General features: G+C 37.3%; 1 protein-coding gene across 1 annotated transcript in view; it reads left to right on the top strand.

The window, feature by feature from the left end:
* Window positions 1-17,564, top strand: part of NLK (nemo like kinase) — a 105,884-nt gene that overhangs the window by 74,183 nt on the left and 14,137 nt on the right. Inside the window, exons 4-7 of the mRNA XM_026656572.2 lie at window positions 3,979-4,085; window positions 6,026-6,111; window positions 7,048-7,257; window positions 10,207-10,308. Of these exons, the coding sequence (XP_026512357.1) occupies window positions 3,979-4,085; window positions 6,026-6,111; window positions 7,048-7,257; window positions 10,207-10,308 (505 nt within the window). The remainder of the gene's footprint in view (window positions 1-3,978; window positions 4,086-6,025; window positions 6,112-7,047; window positions 7,258-10,206; window positions 10,309-17,564) is intronic.

Genomic DNA, 17,564 nt, shown 5'->3' with positions numbered 1-17,564 from the left:
GAGCTGAGTAGGGAACCTGCCAGCCCTGCCAAACCCCCCACATCAGCACCACCGCAGGTCCCAGGCCGTGTGCCACTGTTCCCCCGCACCCGCGGTGCCTCCTGGGCTGCCCCCCCCCCCCCGAGCACCCGCAGCACCCCTGGGCCAGCACCCTCCCCAAGATTTAGTCAGGAGTATATAGTACAAGTCATGGACAGGTCACAGGCTGTGAATTTTTGTTTACTGCCTGTAACCTGTCCATGACTTTTACTAAAAATACCCGTGACTAAAACATAGCCTTCGCTATAGGACATGAGTTATGTTTATACATTATTGAAATTAAGTTAATACAGCCAAAGAACGAAGTCCACTTTCATGCAATATTCTTGTTTTTTGTTTGCTTACTTGTCAATTTGCAAAATTTACTAATTTCGGTGGGTCTCGGAGTCGGTGTGAATTAGTGAGGGTCTATTGTGCTCCGCATTTTCCTTTATAATTGTTCTGAAGCGAACTGGTACACTTTGTAGTTCTAATTTTATACAGCTACTTAACTAATTACAGCTGTCAGTAGCAATTTTCATCTGGTGGTAATGTTCAGTTTAGCTGTGTAATATAGCTCCAGTGACCTCCTACTGGCCAGCATATATTATAGATCAATTTAAATAGGAAAAATGCAAGTGTCAGTTAAAATATTTTATTGAAATCCCATAACTTTAGACACAGCCTGTTATTTTAGCTAAATATTAACAGGCCTAAGCAAAGACATTGACCTGGTTGGGCACCAGCTGTTTAAGAGGCTGCCACATTTGCAAAAGACAGATACACTGAGCAAGTCCTGCTTTCACTCTTGTTTAGAGATTCTCATTAAATTATCCAGACACAATAATCAGATAGCTGCTGTTCAAGTTAATGGCACCTCTGAGCCCCTGTCAAGAGAGCTTTATTTAATGCGCAACAGACTTGGAGTGGTGCAGGTGCCATTTCAGGCCCTCATTTAATTTAAGCGGCTTTAGTTGGCATGGCAACTAGTTGAGACATCTGGGAGACATTATGCTAGGGATTGAGATTTAGGAGGATTTGTGGTATAGCAAAACAGAAATCTTATAATAAAGTGCACAGTATTGCTTTTGGGTTTTTGAATATTTTATTGGAAAATGAAGAATTTCAGGATAAGTTGCAGCCAGCAGGTAAAATGAAATGTAAAAAGGCTGGCATAACTATTAAAAGGAGGCCTTTGCAAAGTGGAAATTGCTTTATTAAACTAAAAATTATTGTATTGCAATGTTGCTGAACTTCTCTTTGGGTGAAGAGAAGTTCTAGGGAAGTTTTTGTTAGAGAATTATGTGATGTCATTCATTTATTAAATATAACTTGGTGGGTTTTAGTACTGTACCAGTTAAAAAAATTTGAATGCATTTTTAGATGATGTCTAAAACCTGGTTAGATAGAGGACCTAAAAAAAAGATACTCGAAAGGAATGAATTGAATGGTAATTTATATGAAGCAACAGACAGGGTTGGTGGGGTAAGCAATTATTTGGCTGGGGAAGAAAGGAGGTTGCAGGATCTTACTGGGTCATCGTACATGAGGTTTAAACTGTGCTGATTCACTAACCAAGGAGTGGTAAGAAGAAGGGGTGGAAATTCCTGACAGGGCTCATCTGTTTATCAGTTTACTGGCTTAGATATCTTTCTGAACTCTATCTCACAGTTAGTTTGCTGTCATTTGCAGAGTTATTTAGCAGAGGATTTAGCCTAGCTATAAGTATTGAAGTAGTGGATGCATAGACGATCTAGTGGTTTTACAGGTTAAAGGTGGGATTTTTAAAAAGCACTCAACTCAGCATTGACTTAATGGTGTTCCCACTGAAATCATTGGTAAAACTCCTATCAACATCAGTGGCTGCAGAGTTAGGGTCAACACTTTTGAAAATCCCACTGAAAGGTGCAGAGTTTACAGAATTGTCATGGCTGGTGCACAGCAGATAGGAATGCTACTGGATTATGTCTCATTCATAAGGATTTTTGTTTCCAAAAGTCAAAGTGTCAAGTGTGAAAGAGAGAATTTTCTCTTCTGGATTAGTCCATACATTTTGTTATCCTGCTTCTGGCAGTGGCCTGATGCTTCAGAAGAAGGCAGGAAAAATATTATGCCCCTCACAAGTGTGCAGTGCTGTATTCTGGTGGGTGGAAGTTGAGCTGTTCCTGCCCCCTGCAGATCATCAGCTTATACCTCGAAACACAGGAGAGCCGATTGCAATTCTCTTAGCTTGAATTGCAAATGAGACAGTGTGACTCACTGAAGAAGACACTGGACTGGGACTTGAGAGACCCATGCTCTATTTCTGGCTCTGCAGCTGGCCTGATGTGTGGCCTTGGCAAGGCACTTCCTCTCTGTGCCTTTGTTTCCCCTCCTAACCTTTTTTGGCTACTTGGATTGTATATTCTTTGGGCCCAGGAGTATCTCTTAACTGTGTGTTTGTACTATGCCCACCACTACTATCTAACCACAGCTGGGGCTCTAGGCATTATTATAATATAAATAATAATAGTGTATTGAAAATAAGGCCACAATATTTGACTGACCATCTGCAACAGTGAGTACATTAAGTTACTTGTATATTAGTACAGCAAATCCCAGAATTTCCCTTTTCATTTTGAATGTGGCTGTCCCCTGAACAGCAGCTGGGTAAACATAGTATGTTTCTTTATTCTCCTATCAAACTTGCTCAGTTTGTACATCAAAATAAGATTTTTCTGAACCGTCAGCATTAGAAATTCAACCTGTTACTTGAAAATCAAGACATACTGGCTCTACTTCAGACTATCCATCATTGCAGACGCTCATCAACAATAAAGAATGCAAATCAGTACTTAGCTGGCAATTTTGTTGACGCAGGAGGCAGAATAAAATACAACTTGCTTTTCAGCAGCTATGTATGCTCTTTGCTGCTGACATGAGCAAAAATGTGTCAGTAAAGTAAGCAGATATGCCTGATGTGGTGAGCAGCTATCATCAGCACCCAAGGTACCCTTTTTGGGGGTTTTTTTGAGTTACTTTTTTGTCCATAACCTCTGCATTCAGGAAATTGACAACTTCATCAATTTCCGGACAATGTTGTTTCTGTGGTCCCTCTGCTGTATTTCTCCATTTGTGAAAGATAGTATTTTACGATTTCTGAGCAGACGTGCCCCTGTTCTTAATTTACATCGCTACATTGATGTCAGCAAGAATAACAACACTTGGAATATTCAGCGACTGTTGTAAATCACCAGCAGTCTCCTACACCTGTTGCTTTGTGTGTGTGACAGCACACCAATTGGTGGCTTTTGCCTTTTCTTCCACAGAGAGGTGCTATTTTTTTTAAATTAGAACTTGAAAGAGATTTACAACCAGTGATTTGTATGTGTGTGCATGGGAGGAGATTTGGAGCTTGTGGAAGTGAAATATTGATACTACAGGTAGAGCTGGCACAATGCACTGTACAAACTTCCTATAAGAGCAATGTACTACTGACCTACAATACCCCTGCTTGGGCTGTATTTTCCAACTGTATTGACCTCTATCAATTGGTCTGGTTATGTGATGTGGATAAATTTCCACTAAGGATTAAGATGATGCCACCAGAATCGCATGTAATTTATTATTTAATAAGAATTTTGAGCCCAAAATTACAGGCTTTAAAATACGGTTAAATTAATACTGGGCATCTTATCCTTCATGAACCATGTTTTGGCTTTCAGATAGTTTTGTAATGTATATACATAAGTATAAATGTGGCTTTGTTCAGTAATTAAGTTTTCTCTTGTAACTAAACTGTCAAGTAATTCTTGTGGAAGTCTGGAGATTTGACCTCTATTATATCAGTCAAGAAGCTTTATTCTTTTGTTATTCTATGGCTTTGAGCTATAAGATTTAAAATTCTTGTGAGCAAGAGTAACTGTTTCAAATGGATTATATGCTGCACTCTCTGTACTTTCCTTAACTAATAACTTGAAGATACGTTGTCACCGAATTGATGCAGAGTGACCTCCATAAGATTATCGTCTCTCCTCAACCACTCAGCTCGGATCATGTCAAAGTTTTTCTTTACCAGATTTTAAGAGGTAACTTTTGTTTAAAATTGATGAAACAATATTGAACTAAGTGGTGTATTCTTACTTGGTAATTTTCTCTTCGTAGTTTCTGAACTTTTACTCCCAAGACTTGCCTCACTAATGTGTAGAACAAGATATATTTAATAAATTGTTTTGTTACTGAATGTTGTCTTTGAAAGAATAGCAAATGTATACAAGAAGCTCTTGGCCTTGCTGCTTTTTTAGAGTACTGTATGTATAAAGGTGGCAATCCTTGTGCTTTAACCTGAATAACTTTTCTAATGGTTACTGAAAAGATGAAGCACAACACTGATTTTTTTAAACTATGGATCTTCTGAAGTAAAGTGGCCTTTTGAATTAGGCTGCAGAGAAGACACCTGAGGCCATCCTATCTGGTGAATACATTTTAGCCAGAACTAAATATGATACTATATTGTAAAACAACATAATTGAAATTGATGTAGAAATGGCCACTAAAATTGGCTCAGTACAAATAATCTTATGATACTGGTTATAAATTTAGATCTTTCAGTAGATTCGGAAATTACTGATTCAGGTTAATGAGTTGGACTTCTGACTTGTAATCAGTTCTAAACTGCCTCACTTTCCATGTGTTCTTTTTTGTTTTCCCCATCCACAATGAAAATCAGCTGAAAATAAACAGAAGCCATTTTTTCTTGATAAAAATAGTTATTGGGTTATATTCAGCAATGTCAGAACAAGGAGGTATAAAGTACATTCAAAGGCAGTACTGTCCCCCAGCCAAGCCTGTTGAACCAGAGGAAAAGTTTATCCCTCTGAAGGACAAATTGTGTTTGTGCCTCTGTCGTGAGTTGGCTTTAGAGTAAGTGGTAGTGCACATCAACTTTAATTTCCATCAAGATGACAATGTAATGCTGCCAGTTGGAGCCTCTTCAGAGAGCTCTGTGAATAATTTTTGATTCTATCTGCCCTGGTCACTTGACCTTTGACCTCAGCACTACCCATTTTGTCCCATATCCCTAAGTGAGGATCAGGTCACTTTTCTATTGACCAGATTTTGTCTGCTACATTTCCAATACTTAGTAAACTTCACACTGACCTCATTCCTTTCATGGACACTTACTCCATGATGAGCTTTAGTGAGGTGCTTCCTGAATTTTTTGTTTGTTAAAATGGACCAGAGTTGCAACCACGGAGACTATAAAAGCACAGGGGAAGCAGCTGTGAGGGGGATAACTCATGGGAATGGTTTGTCCTCTCCCCTCCCAGCCTGATGAAAGTTGAAAGGCCTTTAGTGGCAGTGACCAAATGCTCTGAGTTGCTTTGTTTTGTTTTGAAATTTTTTGTAGTAATAAAGTTAGCCCTGAATAAAGGGCCTTGGGCTAAACTGTAGTTTGGGACTTTATTTTAAATTCCATGGCTGGTGTGTCTGCCCACCAGTTTACAAGGTAATAAACAACAGAAAATCATCACAGCAACTGTGAGCTGTAAAATAATTACATTGAACCAAAACCTGTGTTGTATATTGTACTGCCTCATGCTACTTCCTCTTGAACACTCCTCTTAAAAACTTCTAGTTATACGTCAACTGAATGTTAGTGCTTCCGAAATTATGTAATTGAAATAGATATATTTATTTATAAGAACTGTTTATAATATAATTATAATTTTTATACAGTAATATGGTACTTTTATAGGAAAACAGGGGAAGAAAAATACGTTGAAAAGTTTGTCTGCTTAAATAATTTGCTCTCTATGACCTGGATTCTGCAAAGACTTATTTATATGTTTAACTTATTCTTGAGTAGTAAAGTAGTGAGTTAAAGTCAATGGGACTACTGGTAGTGTGTAAAGTTAAGCAGATGCATAAGTCTTTGCAGGTTCAGGATTTATGATGTCTTTCAGGAAAATATGTCCTCAGTCATAGATTATAGTAGAGAATATATTTATTTTGTTTAATATTTCAGGTCTGAAATATCTACATTCAGCTGGGATTTTACATCGAGACATTAAACCAGGGAACCTACTTGTGAACAGCAACTGTGTTCTTAAGGTGGTATCTAAATTTATTTAAAATTTGTACAGTTCATTATATATCAGGGGTCATGGTCAAAAAGATTTGTCGGTTAATAAAATCTTTCCCCAGTTAAGTGTTTTCATAAGTAAAAGCAGCCCCACATCTCCCCCCAAAAAACAAGAGTAAAGCTATATGGACAGAAATTTTTTTCCGTTGACTTCAGTGGGAACTGCTGTGTGCTTAGCCGTTTTGAAAAGCCTGTAATACGTTTAAGTGTTGCTACTGCACTGTTAGTAACACATTGCCACCATGAAGGTAGCAGTGAATGCTGGAGATTTCTCCTTTAATTTATTTTTATATTTTTAAGGGTAAGGAAATGTGCCCTACTGTACCTAAACCAGCTTTATTTGTTTTTAATTTAATTAGGTCCTTATTTTGAAAATCTTGGCTGGCAACTTTTTCCTTTACCCTAATAAAAAGAAACTTAAAAAAAAAATTAAGAACAGCCGCACTCTGTAGTGACAGGAAAGGTCAAATCTCACTGCTGACATCTTTAAGGAGCACCGTCAAAAAAGGAAATGTGTATTGGAATGAATCATTTTGAGCCCAGGAAGTTGTCAGTGATCTTTTAGGAGCAAAATGCTGGATTGGGATTTTAATATTAAACTTAACAGTGTAATGCCAGCTGAAAAATATATTGTCACTTCAAGAAAATCTAAATTATAGACATTTTAGGTATTTAAATATTTATGCAACTAAATAACATAATAGGCCCCCCAAAAAACAAACACTTTTAAAAAAATAAATAAATAAAAAAAGTAAAGCTTGCTTATGCAGTTATTGCAATATGCAGATTTTTAAAAACAATTAATGCTGGTTTGGGATTTTATACTTTGTTACTAAAGACATATCTGTGTGAAACGCACTAAGTATTTTGGTAATTTTTTTTATTTATTTACCATCTCAATTTAGATTTGTGATTTTGGATTGGCCAGGGTGGAAGAATTGGATGAATCTCGTCACATGACTCAGGAAGTTGTCACTCAGTATTATCGGGCTCCGGAAATCCTGATGGGCAGCCGTCACTACAGCAATGCTATTGATATTTGGTCTGTGGGCTGTATCTTTGCAGAACTACTTGGCCGAAGAATATTGTTTCAGGCCCAAAGTCCCATTCAGCAGGTATAACTAAACTTCACTGTAAAAGTCTTCACTATAGTGTACTGCAGAATTCCTTGAAATCATCACATTTGAACCTCAAACCTGCTTTTGTATCACCTGCTTTACACACAGGCAAAAAAATTTCCAATTTGGTTTATGTTGAAATAAGGTGAACGTGATCTAACTGAGACCAACAGATTTTAACATTTAGCAAAAAGAAAAAAAACTATTGGGTTTCAGTTGATATTTACATGCTGATACTGTGTACACAGTGCTGCATTTCAACTTAATTTAGAAAAAATAAATTTGGCAATTAGTATGATTAACGGTCAAATTGCTTCAGGATTGTTTTAACAGAGTTCAGAACACACGAATTTAAACAATATTTTGATCTGTTGTATAATTCATAATTGTAAAAAGAATGTAAACAGTAGCTCGGAATACTCCCCCAACACTGAAATCTTCAGATTGTCTAACATAAGATTTTTAAACAAAACAGACAAACAAAGCCTTGTATGCATATGCCCTTTTGGTGTTCCTCAGCCTTGTTCTGGAAGAAGCAATTCTCAAGATGAGGGTGATAGTCTCAGATGCAACACAGCAACAAGGCTTTCATCTGTAGTGGTGACTTCTGTGATGTGAACAGCTGTCCTGTAGGAGCTATGCTGAGACCATCAACTTTCTTAAAATCAGCCACTGAAACGTCAGTGAACCTATAGATGTTATAGGAATGCAACCCGGTGACTTAGGCCTGGTCCACACTAACCCCCCACTTCGAACTAAGGTACGCAAATTCAGCTACGTTAATAACGTAGCTGAATTCGAAGTACCTTAGTTCGAACTTACCGCGGGTCCAGACGCGGCAGGCAGGCTCCCCCGTCGATGCCGCGTACTCCTCTCGCCGAGCTGGAGTACCGGCGTCGACGGCGAGCACTTCTGGGATCAATCCGGGATTGATTTATCATGTCTAGACAAGACACGATAAATCGATCCCAGAAGATCGATTGCTTACCGCCGGACCTGGAGGTAAGTGTAGACCTACCCTTAAAGATGAAAGTCTGACAGTTGTGTGTCCCCTGAGCTGTTAAATATGGTTAAGGGGACAAAGTTATAGTTAAATGTTAATGATATGGGAAACTATAGACGTGGGCCAGATCCTCAGTTGATGTAAATTGGCATTGCTTCATTGAAGCCGATAGAGTTGCATCAGTTTACAACAGTTAAGGATCTGATCAGTTAATTCCACAGTGGTATTGCTGGCTTCATATTTACACTTATGTTTGGGTAATTTACAATATATACTTTCCCAATTTCAAAAAGAAGAAAACCCTAACGCATGAGCTATCTCATTTCCCCCATCTGGTTATGTTTATAGGTATTTGTTTTACTACTTCAGTACCTATACTTAAAAATCATTTGTTGGGGGAAGGGCTAGACATATACTCAACACCAAGCAAAAGTGTTAAGTGTGCAAAGTGGCACCTTCATAGATTGGGATCTCTGCTGGAGAGTAGGAAATGATCTCATATTTACAGGGGACTGGCAGCTTTAACAGCAACAAATGCTTTGGTGGTGTGTAAGCAATAATCACACTTCCCTATTTTGTACTGACAGTCAAAGTGGGTTGTCATCCATATTAGCCTGTACAATGATAATGGCTTTACTCTGCAGGGAAAGCTTTGCAATTGATCCATTAGCTCAAGTGCATAATGGTCATATAGGAACATTTGGAACTTGGGTGATAATCTGCCCACTGACTTTTTCTAAGAAGTTTGACCTGGCATTTGGCAATGTCTTTTTTTCACCATAAATATGCATGTACATGCACACGCTTGTGGGCAATAAGAGTAAAAAAAATCATACTATAGAGTATTTATTGCTTACACAAATAAAGAAATGTAAACAAAGCAAACTCAACAAGACAAACTCAAAACAAGGTATTATCTAAGGTGTATAGGGTAGTGAATATCTTTTTGTTCTGTTTTTGTTCAACGCCTGTCACAATAGGGTCCTGGTCCATGACTGGGGCTCCTTGACACTACAATAATACTAACAACTCCTCCCATACAGTTAACTTGCTTTCCCACTACCCAAACCAGACTACTCTTCCCTGGGTCCTGGGCAGGCCTTTTACTTTTACTTATTCTTGCCTCCCAAACAAACTCACCACTCATGTAATTTAACACCATTTCTTTACATCAGCAGTTCTACAAAGGAGATGAAAATCATTCTTTATCTAATGGATAATTTAAATTCAAGAACATCTAATTTTAAAAGGCTGCACTAAATTGAATACACATAGCCTAAATATCTACTGATGAACATTTAATCTAAAAAGAAAACTAAAGCAGGTTCTGTTAAAGACATTTTTCATGTTTTGATTCTTTGCTCTAAAGTAACATTAAACAGACTAAGCACTCTTGTTCACATAAGAATTTCTCACACTTGAAGGCACTGGAATTTGGCTTTATATAATACTTTGCATAGTAGTTCTGATCATAAGTTGTTTTATCACTGAAAAATATTTTGCCATCTACGTGCATTTGTATGTGGCTGTTTTTACCTATCTTTCATTGCTCAGTGCTTTGAGGTGTACTGTTGACATTCAAACAAGACTAGACATTCAGTTTGTAGTATGCATAACATATTTTAAATGGTATTTTCAAAAATTATAACAGAGTAAATCTAGTTTTTTTAAAATTACAATAAAACGTTTCCGTAAACCTACACTAAATACTCCCAAACATGGTAGTGAATGGTTTGTTTGCCTTTGCCATTAATCTAGTTTTATTTTAGTGTCTATTTAAAACTGATTGCACTTATGTAGTTTATTAAAAGTAAAAATTTAACTTTGGAAGCTTATTTCAGACTGAATCAGACTTTACAAATCCATTGTTCCAGCTTTGTGTGAATTTAAAGATAAGCATATCTCTGAAATTAATCTGTAATGTACGTATTCTGCACCTACAGTTGGATTTGATCACAGATCTATTGGGAACACCGTCACTGGAAGCAATGAGGACGGCTTGTGAAGGCGCCAAGGCGCACATACTCAGGGGTCCTCATAAACAGGTATGAGTTGCACTTCACACACGCACACACACACACACACACACACACGCACACACGCGCGCACACACACACACACACACACACACACACACACACTGAATGAATTCATTGGTGCGTGTGCGCACGCGCACAATCTACTGAGCCTGCTCTTGCCCTCTTCAAAATTGTCATTCAGTCGGAGTTTATAAATGTAGTGTTTCCTCTGTGTGGGATTTTCCCCCCTCAAACTTTCCATCTTGGTAACTAACAGGCCAACAAAAAAGCCAGACACAGTACAATACAGTAAAAGATGGATCTATTATTTTGTAAACATCCTGTACAATAAAAGTATTCGCTTCATCTCTGTGAAATTCCCTGTTTTATTAAGATAAACCAGTCTAAGTTCATGGGGAAAACCAAAAATAATTAACGTAACTTTTATGCAAGAAGTTATCAGAAGTTTAAAAAACACCACCTGCCATTCTTCCCTGTGGTTCCTATTTGTCACCTGTACTTCTATAAATAATGTATGTAAGCATCTCACCCATCTGTATTCATTAACATGATCTGTTAAAATGTTGCCTCTGCCTGTTAGCCAATCCTGAATTTACCCAAGATGGCTCTTGGATTAGCACTGATCAAAATTGCAGCTAGTCAAAATGCTGTTGAGACAAAGCAGTTTTTCATTTGTAAATTGCACTTGCGGCTGCAACCTCACAAATATTTCTCTGAGTGGCATGGGCAAAAATCTTCCAATTTTAGGACAGGCTGCGTCATCACAGTCACTTTAAAGGAGGATGTAAGGAGAGGCATAGATTAAAATCAATAGTATAGTTCAGAAAGCTGCTGAGACACTTCTGTATTGATAGGAGGTTGGCTCAGTAGGTCTTTTCCTCCTGTAATATCGGGTTCTGTGGAAACCGAACACTCCATCAGTTGACTGACAAATGGTAAAAATGAACAAAAAACATGACATGTATACTTTATATCACTGAAAAATTTGATATATGTATGTTTGTCTTTGTTCTTTCTTTGTCTTAATGTGAAGAGCCTAGTTCATGCCACAATAACAATAATACTAAAGAAATTAGTGTTTTGTGGATACACTGCTACATAATTGTAACTCAGGAGTTCCTATCTCCTAACCATGTTCAATCCAAGTTGCCTCTACACCATTGTGGGATATTTTTTATATTTACTGTAGAAATGCTCTCAGGGTCTTCTCCATCAGTTTTAAAATAAGCCATTTTGGTTTGCAAACACTTCAGGAGAATGTCCATTAGTCTTCTAAAATATACAGTACTGTGTGTGTGTGTGTGTATATATATATATATATATATTTTTTTTTTAATGAACACTAAACTACTTATTTTGCAGTGTCTGAAACAGGAGTGTTTATTTTCTATGTTTTGCTTACAGGTGCACCGGGTCACAAGAAGTTATGAGCAAACCTATACCCAGCATTCTAAATGCATACCTTTTAAAAATAGAATAGTTTTAAGTTGTAAGCCTTTATATCCCTTTGTGTCACAGTTTCCAAGTGCTGTACAAGCACTAGTCAGGCTTCATATGAGCACTGGGATCAGAACTCAGGAGTTCTTGCATGCAAATCATGTACAATCCACGACACCAAGATGCTTCACCAGTGTGTTGTGTTATGTAGATAAATATCTCCTGAGTTCTAACTCCAGTGCTGATACTGGTCTTGGACAAGCCACTTAATCTGTCTCTTTATACCATCTGTATGATGGGGTAGTAACAGGAGGGGTAAGAGGCTTGACTAGTTCTTGTACAGCACTTTGAGATTATAAAGTGATGTTAATGCTAGAACATTTCTAGTGCTTAGTCTGGATTTGTACATACATTGAATCTCAGGAAGGTATCTGTAAGCAAAATACTGAAAATAAACTACGTTTCAGACACTGTCTAGTATCCATTTTTTTAAAAATGTACAGGACTGTACACTTTAAAAGATCAAGGACATTCCTCAAATGCTTTAAAACCAAAATTACCAATTTTGAAACTGATAGAAAAAATGAGAGTATTTCTGGGGTTTAAAAAAAAAAGGAGGGGATGGGAGGTGTGGGGGGGGGGGCGTTATGAATAATTCAAGAGAAAGTTTATGGGCTCTTCAATTCTTATTGAACCCCTGGTATGGCTTGCACATGAGTAAAGTTAAGCACGTGTGCTTAATTCTTTGTCGTATCAGGCTCATAGTTTGTTTAAGGAATTCCATGAATCCATATCTAATTTCTAAGGAATGAGGAAGATAAGTTCCTCATGAATACGTGTTTGTCATTTCTCCAAACTTTTATAGTAACAATTGCCATCCTTCATTGGTATGTACTTAACTACAAAACATAATTTGAGAGCAGTGGTACATAGAAAGTTAGATACAGCAAAACCTGTTCTTAGAATGAGTTTTATGGTGTGGGAGAGGTTCTGTATCGGTGAACTTTTCTTTTCAGGGGATAATGTTGGACACAGAGTGACAGGAGCTAAATAAAATTTAACAGCCTCTGTAGGAACTGAACTTATATTTACATGTTTAACTACAAGCCAGTACGACTTCTGTCTAGTTGAAGGTAGCTAATACTGAGAATAGTAAATGCCAAACATAGCAATGCCACCCCACCCTCTAGAGAAAAGTTTCTGCACCTCAGCAGAATCTGCCTGTCTGATATATTACATCAAAAGAACTGCATAATAGCAACAGAAGAGGGAGATTTATTGATGTGTTGCCTGCATGTTCAATGTGATGTAGTAAGTTAAATATTATAGGTATGTGTAATGTACTGTACTAGCTGTTGTCCTTGTGACATTGATGCAGAATGGATACAGACACTAATGCTGGTAACTAAGACGTGGATATGGGGGACTTGATAGCCGTCAGATCCTATGCTGTGACACGAATGTGTGCAGTATAAATACCTAAATAGACACATCACCATCTGCTGTCTGTAGAGTGTAAATGATAGCTTTTCTGATATTCTGGTTTGAATGCCTTAGGAGCTGCCTTTATATTATTTTGTAGCGGCAAATTCCATGCGTACTAAAAATACTTGTGCACTTCTGTAGCACCTTCCATTTCAGGGGGCTTAAATCAAATGGAGTTAGTTTTGCCCTAATTTTCACCAGTTTCTTAAATACATGGTTGCACAGTGCCACAGATGGGTTTTGTAAAGTAGTCTACTCACCCCTGTTGTATTAACTCATATTGTAAAAGAGGCCATGAAGTTCCCTGACACTATATTGAAAATAAACACTGCAAGTACACTTAACAACACCAATATGTTGTGGAAATAATACCTTTGCATAAATTAGCAAGCAGTATAAATTTTAAATAGTTCTAATTAAATATTTGAGTGAGGCTCACTTGGTAGCAGCAAAGAATTGCCCCCAAAACAACCCATGTGAATCCTTTCAGGAATTCAATTTAAAAAAAATGCTGTATAAACAAGTGTTCAAAACACAAGATATCACCAAACTTGTGAAGGAATTTGGAATTGTTTTTTTCTAAACCAGTCTAGACACTATAGAACCAGATGAGTTTTAGTCCTCAAAATGTGTTTGAATATCTTTAATGATATTAGATGCAGCTTTTTTAAATCTCAGATTTTTCTGCCCCCCCCATGTCCCTCCCATGCACTCCCCCCCAAAAAGTCCTTTGAGGGGAAAAAGGCAATTAAGTGTCAGACAGGAAAAACACCATCTAGTTTTCATGAAAAACTACACAGATTTTCAAAACTCACTCCTCTGGTGCTGGTGTGAGCTTTTGCTGTGTGAAAACCGGAGGGATTATATTGTGTCTGATAAGGTTCTGATAAGATTATTCTTCTAGCTATATTTAGAACTTCAAGTACGTTTCAGGTTTAAGTTTAAATTTGTAAAATTTGGTTTTAGAAAAAGGGGATTACGCTAATTTTAAATGGTTAAATTGTACCAGTTTCTTAATTAGTCTTACAAGATAGCAAAACTAAGAAACAAATTCTGTTGGAAATTAGCAATTACTTTGTAACATACACTGCTTTTAATCAGCGTACATGATAAATAGGAAAAGACTTAACTGCTTTATGTAATAAAACATCCAGGGGCCATCTTCTGGATTAAATATAAATTTATATAATTCCTTCCGTATGGAAGAAAGTCACACATTTATAGTCCCTTTTTCTTTTTAACAATGTTAAAAGTGAATTTACTGCTAACCGAAGGTGATTGACCAACCGCACAGGAATAGAAGTCCTCTCTTCATACACAGAACATAGTCAGTGGCAGTATAACCCTACTTACAATGCTCACTGTCAGTAATGTGCATTAGCTTTGACCCTCTTACTTCTAGAAGTAAGGGTCCAGGAGTTCGTTCTCTATGCCCAGTTCACCCTTGAGCTTTCTTTTAGCAAGAAAAAGGTTTCAATGATGGTTACAACCTGTTTCTTTACTGAAGGGGCCTGGATTTTGACCCCCTGGTGACCAACACCAAAGAAGTTCAGTTCCTACCAAATTCTTCCTGCCACAGCATCTCTGTTTAGGACTCTTCCTGGTCTCTGACCATTGTGCTCATTACATATCACTACGTGATTTGTTAAGGCACCAGCTGTGGGAGACAGCCAGACTCTCTTGGTGGTGGTGGTGGTGGTGGAGGGGGGAAAGAGAAATTGCTACTACAATCTGCCTGGAGTGGGGGAGAGAGTAGGGTGGTGGGGGAAGAGAGCACACTCTTCACTTGTGTGTTACGCAGTCTTTTCTGGAGTGAAGGAGTGTAGTTTTAGTTTATTTTCTGCCCTAAATGAATGGGTCAAACTAGTTATGCTTGATGCCTCTGGTGATATTGTTTTTTGTGTAATGACTTGCAAATTAATTGAGAACACCAAATACTATGGAATGGTAACAACATCATCACTGTTTGTACAGCACCTAGCACAATGAGGACCTGTCTATGACTAGGTCCCTGAGGGGCTACGGTCATACAAAACTTAATTGTAGCATAGGCTCCATTTGAACAAGTTACTTTTATATCTGAGAAGTACCGAAATCTATGTCTAGTGACCCTGGTGGGTAGGTTTAGAACAATTCACTTGTGCATTTAATATGACGCTAACAACATTTCCATATATAAAAAGATAGTGTCACAAAATCTGACCTGTGTGCATACATCTATTTGTGTTTGCAAAAGAGGAAAAAGCAACCTATGACAGACTCATGCAAAGCATCAGAATTGCATTAGTATATCAATTAAACATTGGTGCAGTTCTATTACAATCCTGTAAATCCTTCTAACTCATTCACACCTACTATGGAGTCTAACCCTTTCAGTTAATATTGTCCCATAAATACAGTAGCTGGCTTTCAATTGCTTGGTTATATTCCTGGCAGAGTATTTTAGTCCTCTCTGTCAGCAGAATAGTATATTCCTCCCACATCTCAATAGCAATTAATCATACACATTAATGGAGCATTCTTTATAACCCTTCCTGTCCTAATGGCTCTTCCCAACACCTGCACTCACTAGGTCTCCTGCAATAAGAGTGCTTTTTGAATTTGCATGGGAAGTAAACAGATGTACAGGTACTATTTAAAAAGGAGGAAAATGATAGTGTATGAAGCTTTGAGAGTAACTTCAAAGCAGGAATTTTATTCTATGCAGTTTTCTAAAGAAAATACAGCTTTTTAGATTTGCATAAAGGGGTCAGTTCTATTTTTATCTGTGAAAATTACTTTAATTAAGAAGCTGCTTTTCTCTCTACCTTCATCATCCTAATTTAAAATTCGCTACACATTAGAGGAGTTACTCTTTACCCATTTCACAAGAATTTCATTAATTTCTACTGGTGAGGGGGGAAAAATGGGTCTTGAATAACTGATTCCAAGTGCAAGCTTTCCTCCACTTTCAAACAGAGAGGGAACACTTTCTTAACTGAATTATTGATACCTTTTCAGGAAGACTATGGCATAAGAGAATTGAAACTGACCTTCTATGAATCAAATTTAATGTGCATTAAGAAAAAGGAAATGAATGTGGTCCAAAAATCTATTTCCCATGCATAGATCTGATGATAGGAATAATGTGTTTTAAGATACAGAAGTTTGGTACTTGATCTGGTAGACTGATATGGCTGTGTAATTAAAGAAAGAGAGAGAGAGAGAAAATAGTTAGTTGGCAGCCCAATTCAATGTATCTAGTAAGTGGCTAACCGTTTAAAATTGACATTATACAGAATCATAATATTTTGTTTTTAAAAACATAAGGGCAGTATTTCTGCCAGGATTTTAGAAAAAGGGAAGAAGAGATAAGCTATCTGTCTGTGGGGAGGGAACTACTAAATATTTGAAAACATAAGTAATTGCAGTTAAATCTTGTTGGCGTTACCAGAGACTACGTTTAAAAGTTAAGGGAGGCTTATGGGGCAGGGAATGTCTGAGGGTAAAACGTTGTTCTCAAATGGCACCCATCAGGATGTTTAAGTAAATCTTGCTAAATTGGTATCTAGATATCAGTGTGGCAGAGACTAGGTATAATGCAAAGATTGAAGAAAAGGTTGACCGTGTACTTCAATTTGTGTAATCAGTTTGCTTAAAGCACTTATCACTAAGGAGGTTTTTACTTTCCTTCAGATCCCTGATGTAGGGAAGGTTACTTGCTGTCCAGTAAATGAACACACGAGAAGTGCCAAAACCCCATAGGATTAAAGTAAAAAAAAAAAAAAAAAAAAACCAAAACTGCTAATATGAAAACAGAGAAGTGAATTACACAGCTATGAGCTAATATGTTTGATGGAAGGCGAAACTGGCTTCTGTTGTGTTAAACTACTAAATATACAGAGGAAACAATGAATTTAAAAAAATCTGGATGATGGCAATGTGAGACAGGATACAGATAAGGCTGCATCTGAACTGGGAGTCAGAAGATCTTTCATTGTTTGTTGTAAAGCTTTCCGAATGCACATTGAGGAAGAAAAGTGTCCTGAAGCTACGTGACTTGAAGATTTCCGGTGGATTGACCTAAGAATCTGGAGTTGGCAAACTATCCCTTATTTTATCACTGCCACGGTATAATCATGTTTGGGGGTTTTATATTTTTTGAAAGAATTCTGTCAAATATTGCCTGTTTCAAATACCCACATGGTTAGAGCCTTTGGATTCTTGAAACATTTTAAATTCCTTTTCCTGTTGTTGTTTTTTTTAAACAAAAATATTTAAGCCTTTCTTAGAAGGATTGTAGTTGAATTAGCTAGTTTTTAAAATACAGTTTGTTCTAATTTTAGATTTTCCCCCTCCCC

The sequence above is a fragment of the Terrapene carolina genome, unplaced genomic scaffold (genome assembly GCF_002925995.2).
Source record: "Terrapene carolina triunguis isolate 2854851 unplaced genomic scaffold, T_m_triunguis-2.0 Scaffold231, whole genome shotgun sequence".
NCBI lineage: Eukaryota > Metazoa > Chordata > Testudines > Emydidae > Terrapene > Terrapene triunguis.
The sequence above is the reverse complement of the archived record's forward strand: the minus strand, read 5'-3'. Positions and strand labels throughout refer to the sequence as shown.